At 47.1% G+C, this 6318-nt stretch overlaps 1 protein-coding gene across 1 annotated transcript; it reads left to right on the forward strand.

The window, feature by feature from the left end:
* Positions 1 to 5293: 5293 nt before the first annotated feature.
* On the forward strand, positions 5294 to 5785 carry LOC131878173 (uncharacterized protein K02A2.6-like). The gene has a single exon (XM_059224082.1). It carries the CDS (start codon positions 5294 to 5296, stop codon positions 5783 to 5785), a length of 492 nt encoding a protein of 163 aa, XP_059080065.1.
* Positions 5786 to 6318: the final 533 nt, after the last annotated feature.

Consider the following 6318-nt stretch of genomic DNA (forward strand, 5'->3'; position numbering starts at 1 on the left):
TGACGGCTTGGGCATGGGATAGGGGACATTTAGTGGGTTGGATATTGGAGCGACATTTTCTTTCAGGATTTGGACATGGGATTGAAAGTTGAGACGGGCACACATTCGGAGTATCATAGAAGTCAATATCCCTATTGAAGGAATCCGACTTGAAGGTGGAACAACACTTCAAACCATCTCCATAGCTCCACGGATGGCTTAAAGGACAAAGGCTCGCCACTGTGAACAGATCAAAGGGAGCCCACATGCCATGATGTCACGCATTATGACAGGGGAGAAGAATCGACTTGTAATCAATATTTTCAGAGATGTGATGTCATCGAGTAAAGGTTGAATCCTTTCATGATGATATAGTTCGCACCTGAGATAGGAAAGATTACCAAGCACCTCTTCAAGTGCATTCATTCATGGCCTCGACCCAAATGGAGATTTTTTTTCACGATATTAGCCGACGAGGGTAAAATGCCAAGTAAGAGTAAAATCTAAAACAAATAATAAACATAAGTCGAATCTTTGCATTGTAATGCATTTTTATGTGAGACCTACCAACCAGGGGCTAGCTTATCAACAAAAACATGAGAGGGGATGCAACCCACTTGGGCTCCAATGAGTTCAGCAGGTTTGCAAAAGGTCGAACAAGTCCAAAGATTTTTCACTAGGAACATCACAGGAATGAGAGACCTTTTGCATCGGGAGAGACTAAAAAAGTTGGGACTGTACAGTGTTCAGAGAAGGTACGAAAGGTATCCGATACTGTACGTCTTCAAAAGCATCCATGAGCTTTGTCCCAACCCAGGATTTAGGGTCAATTCTAGTGACCGTGGAGGCTTAATGTGCGCATTGAGAGCACCTTCAAGTCCTCGAGAATCCAGGCTAGTTCGAACAATGAAGTGCACTTCTCTTCTTTCTCGGGCTCCTTCATTGTTCAATTTGCTTTCCTCTAATATTCGTAGGAAATACGAGTTGAATTTTCTTTTAGAGGTCGTAAAGAACAAGCTAATGGAGGACTAAGATTTCTACGTTGTTGCACATGGAGATACTTTATTCAGCTCTTTTGCAGACAGCGTGGTCTTCTTAGTAGTAAAAACTGGCGGCTACGGAAACATAAGAAAATGTTGTCACCTAACCTAGTGATAAGTCTTCATATAACGTCATCTATCTTTTCTCCTGTCTAAAAACTCACTCACTCCCTCTATGGCAATACTGGTATTTCTAGTTCCCTTTTTCCAATACCCGTTCTACCACTTTTCTTCCCGACTCCATCTTGAATAAACGTACTTATTGATATCTCAACATGGCGCAACAGTTTTAAGGACTTTCGCCCCACTTCCATCTGAATCTCTTCCATTCTTTTGGAACACGTCCTTCCCCGGATTCTATTGTGCCCCCAACCGTCCTGAGGCCCCGCACATCCTTCACGAATCTTACCCGTGGTTCAATTATTCCACCACTCACGACTCATCGTACGTTGTATCATGGAATCGGCTAAACAATCAATGATCTCAAGGAGGAGCGTCTTCTCACGGCATTTTAACGCTTGTGACTCCTTCCTTTCCGATGTGGATTCGTTGGACACATCAGATTGGGATATCTCCATGGTAGAGAGGATTAATGGCCTCTTTGCCAAAGTCGAGGACTCCCTGAACACTCTGGAAGAAGAACTGGCATCCTCAAGCGGACATTTGGATGGCGAGTCCTTCACCCAAGAGGATTCCCATGTCACGAAATTCTCCAAGGATGTTTCCAAGCTCCGGGAACGCATTCTCAAAACTTCCACCTCTGTTCGTGCTCAGGCACGGCCAAGTCGACCAGATTCGTCGAGCTCCAACCACCTGAGCATCTCCAAGATCAACCTTGCCCTAAAACCGGAGAAACTTTCATCTTCGTGCACTTTGGCAGAGGTTCCGTTCATGGAACACAGATTTCACCTTGTTCTACTCGTCCAACCACATGGAGACTTTCTCTCTTGAGGAACAGCGAGGCTATCTCCATTCCTGCCTCGAACTCAAACTCCAGCAGATGCTCTCCACCAAAACCAAGGATGACACTCCGATCCTGGGGAGCCAGGGATGCATTGCAGAGTTACGAGAAATTTTCGTCCGGCACATACCGCTTCTAACACGCCGATACAATTTCTTTCTTTGTGATCAGCAGCCTGGAGAAAAAATCAGTGACTGGTATCTTCGTTTACAATTGGAGGGCCAGGAGGCTGACCTGAACAGGATCAAAGAGGACGATCTCTATATTCTCCGATTGGTCACTGGGATCTCCGACCGCCGACTTCGTGAAGAATTTCTTCGTCAATCCGACCCCTCTCGTGATCTTCTTCACCGAACTGCAACGGCATGGGAGTCTGCAACGGCCGCGGAGAGATCAATTTCAAATGATCTAACCACAAACATGATTGCAGCCACGTCCTCCTACAGACGATCGAAATCTCAATTTAAACACAAACCTTCCAAGGATGGTGATCGATCCATTTCTAATATTCTCTAAGGCAAATGCATAGGATGTGGAAATACCACTCACCGTGGAGGAAACATTGTCCAGCTCTAAAAAAGACATGCAGTAAGTGCCAAAAACCAGGTCATTTTGCGTCTGTTTGTCAAAATCTGGCGTGGAAGATCTAAATCCTGGGATCGTTTATCCCAGAACACGAATCCCATCACTTTCTCCATCATCCGCGTCAAAATGTTCAAGGCTCGTCCCATCCCGACCACCGATGTCCACATTCTTCCTCCAAGTGGCACAACTTTCACAATGAACATCTTGCTAGACATGGGTGCAACTGAATCGTTAATCTCAACTGATCTTGCCCGGACTTATGGCATTTTGATTGACACCTCAAGATCACGTTCCATTCGAGCTGCAAACAATTCGAAAATGCAATGTTACGGTGCTGTCTGACCATTAGTCGTCTGGGAAAGTACAAGGCGTCCGTGACTACTTACGTGACCCCAGATCTCCATAACCAATATATACTCTCTTGGCATGGGATGATCAAGCTTGGCATGCTGCCCAAGACCTTTCCGTTACTTCCCGAGGATGCTCATTCTAACCATCTCAACCCATCTGACGTTTCGTCCGTCCAAATTCGATCGACCACCTCGGAACCCTGTGGGAAAGAAATCGACAATCAGTTTTTGATTGTTCCCATGAGCTTAAGCCCATGGAAGGCGACCCCATGGTCATCCATCTCCGAGACGACATTGCTATCACGCCTACTCATGTCAATGTGGATCGCAACATCCCTTTTGCTTACGAAGAGATGACACATGGCACATGAACAACTGGAATATGGACGGGGTCGCTTGGTTTGGGAATTAGCTTTTCGCGATTAAGTTGACGCATTATGTTCTTCTTCAAATGAGAATGATCCCAGGCAACAGCAATTACTCATTTCAATTTTCACCTTGATCGAGCGACTGGATCAAAAGTTATGCCGTCTTAAAAGGCACTACAAAGCTCTTCAATGAATGAACGAACTAGCCCTCTTGTGGTGATTGATTACCAGAAGAGGGCTAAGTCATTCATTCTGTGCTCTGTTATGTACTGCACTTTGAGAGGGCATAACTTTGGACCCAGTCGTTTGATTGAGCTGACATTTGAAATACGCAATCGTAGGGATCTGGGGCCGGCCTTATTTGAAGAAGAATTTAATTCATTGACTCGAATTGGAGTTGCTAATTTTCAAGCTTACCATCCCCGTCCATATTCCAGTGGTTCATGTCTGGCGTCATGGAAGAGGCTCCGGAGCCTTCTCTTTGGGTCAGCCCAAGCCTTGTTGTTCCCAAGCCCAATGGCTCCGTAAGACTTGTTGTGGATTTCACAGCCTTAACAAATATATGAAGAGGCCTATTCATCCATTTTCAACGGTCAAAGACATCATCACATCCATTCCTCCCTCATCCAAATGGTTTGTGGTTTTTGACGCCGTCAAAGGCTATTGGCAGGTCGAACTCGATAAGGAATCACGGCACCTCACAACATTCCTCACCCCTTTTGGGCGCTTCCGTTATTGTCGAGCCCCAATGGGATTAAACGCGTCTGGAGACGAATTCTGTGCAAGAGGAGATCGAGCCCTCTCCGGCCTGGTTGGTGTCCGAAAAATTGTCGATGACATCCTTATCTGTGGAGAATCCAAAGAGGATCTTATTCAAAAAACCAAGGCCGTCCTTCAACGCTGTGCAGACCACAATATCACCCTCTCTAAAGCTAAGGCACAAGTTGGATCGTCTGTCAAATTCGCTGGCTATATCATTAGTCGAGATGGTGTCAGTCCGGATCCATCCAAGGTGGCCACAATCTCCAAATTTCTAGCCCCCACCAACCTGACACCCCTTCGGTCATTTTTAGGTCTGTCCAATCAATTAGAACATTTTGTTCCGGATTTGGCCCATGCCTCACAGCCACTTCGCAATCTGCTGACAAAAGAGATGTCATTTCAGTGGCTTTCGGAGCATGAAGAGGCATTTCGAGCGCTGAAGGAAACTCTGACCAACCCCAATGGTCCAATCTTGGCTCACTTTGATCCCACCCTCCCGACCTCCCTACTTACCGATGCTTCACGCCTCAAAGGTCTTGGATATGCCCTTCATCAAATCCGTCCTGATGGTCGTTCTAACTTGATCCAATGCGGATCAAGATATCTGAGGCTGAAACCCAATGTGCCGTGTGCGAGTTGGAAGCTTTGGCAATCCAATGGCGATTATGCGGTATGAACTTCACCGTTATCACGGATCATCGGCCATTACTTGATATCTTCAAAGGGTCCAACCTGGCAGCCATAGACAATCCACGTCTCCAACGGATTTTGATGAAAACGGCTGGATACACGTTCACCATACAATGGATTCCAGGCAAGAATCATCGGATTGCCGACACGCTCTCACGGTACCCCCTTTTCAATGATAATTCTCAGGACAATGACCCACCTTCCACGGTCGATAACTCCATTCTTCTATCCGCCGTTCAAATGGAATCCGGCTCTGATTTAGCCCTTCATTCCATCACCTTGAATGCCAAGAATGATGTCAATTATTAGGCTGTCATAGCCACTCTTCTATCTGGTAAATCACCAAAACACTTGCCTGAATCTCATCCGGCCAAATTATTCACCAAGCAATGGGACAGCTTATCCCTAGATCACGATAATGGTCTTTTGATCCTTTAAAGCCATCGAATTATTCTGCCCAGTCAATCTCGTGCGACCATTCTCCACGACTTACATCAGTACCACTAAGGCATTCGTCGAACCTGCGCTCTGGCTCGTAGCCTGTATTTTTGGCCGGGCATGAACAATGACATTGAACAGGCGATCAGTTCATGTGCTCAATGTCAGGAGTTTCGCCCGAGCCAATCGCCCGAACCTCTTTGCCAATCCACCGCCACCCGCCCATTTGAGTCCGTCTCCGTGGATTTGTTTCACAGCGCTGGGGCTCATTACTTGATCATGGTGGACCGATTTACGGGTTGGCCGTGCGTGTCTCGCCTTTCTCGATTGGACACGCGGACCATCAAAGACATTCTGGAGGACTGGTTCGCGGATTATGGGATTCCCCAGCATTTGCGCTCCGATGGTGGACCTCAATTTCGCAATGATTTTGCCGAATTTTGCCGCCGCACCCATATCCATCATGAACTCTCCTCGGCCTACCACCCCGCTTCCAATGGTCACGCCGAATCTGCAGTTAAAGCCATGAAGACCTTACTCCAAAAGCAGTGGCCACAATTGGCGAAATTTTCGGCCAGCTCTTTTGGCTTGGCGCAACGTCCCCCGGACTGACGGCTTCAGTCCCGCCCAATGGCTCTTCGGTCGTGGCCTCCGCACCCGCATCCCCAGCCATCCGGCCCACTATAATCGATTGTCCGACCACGCCTGGACTCAAGCCCTTCAACGCCACGGGGAGGAAAGCAAGAAGACTCAGGATCGATTCGACAACCACGCGACTCTACGGTCCCACCGCTTCAACCTCAGGATACAGCTTTGGTGCAGCATCCCCTCAATTTCGAATTTTTCCCCTCAATTTTGAAACAAGGTAGGAACCGGGTGTTCAACCATCTTCTCGGAACCAATTGCTTTCTTCTTCAAAAAGGACATCTCTGCTATGGACCACTCTTCGTTTTTCACAATCATTGAGGCGTCGACTCCATACCCAAGCATGAGCAATGCTTGAGATTTCGAATCCAACTTGCCCCTCTTTCCTTTTTCTACATGACTGTAGGCAATGCAGCCAATACGACGCAAATGGCTTACATTTGGCTTCCTCCCAGTCCACGCCTCATAAGGAGTCTTCCCCTTAATTGCTCTAGTGGGAC

This window comes from Tigriopus californicus, chromosome 3 (assembly GCF_007210705.1).
Source record: "Tigriopus californicus strain San Diego chromosome 3, Tcal_SD_v2.1, whole genome shotgun sequence".
Classification (NCBI taxonomy): Eukaryota; Metazoa; Arthropoda; class Copepoda; order Harpacticoida; family Harpacticidae; genus Tigriopus; species Tigriopus californicus.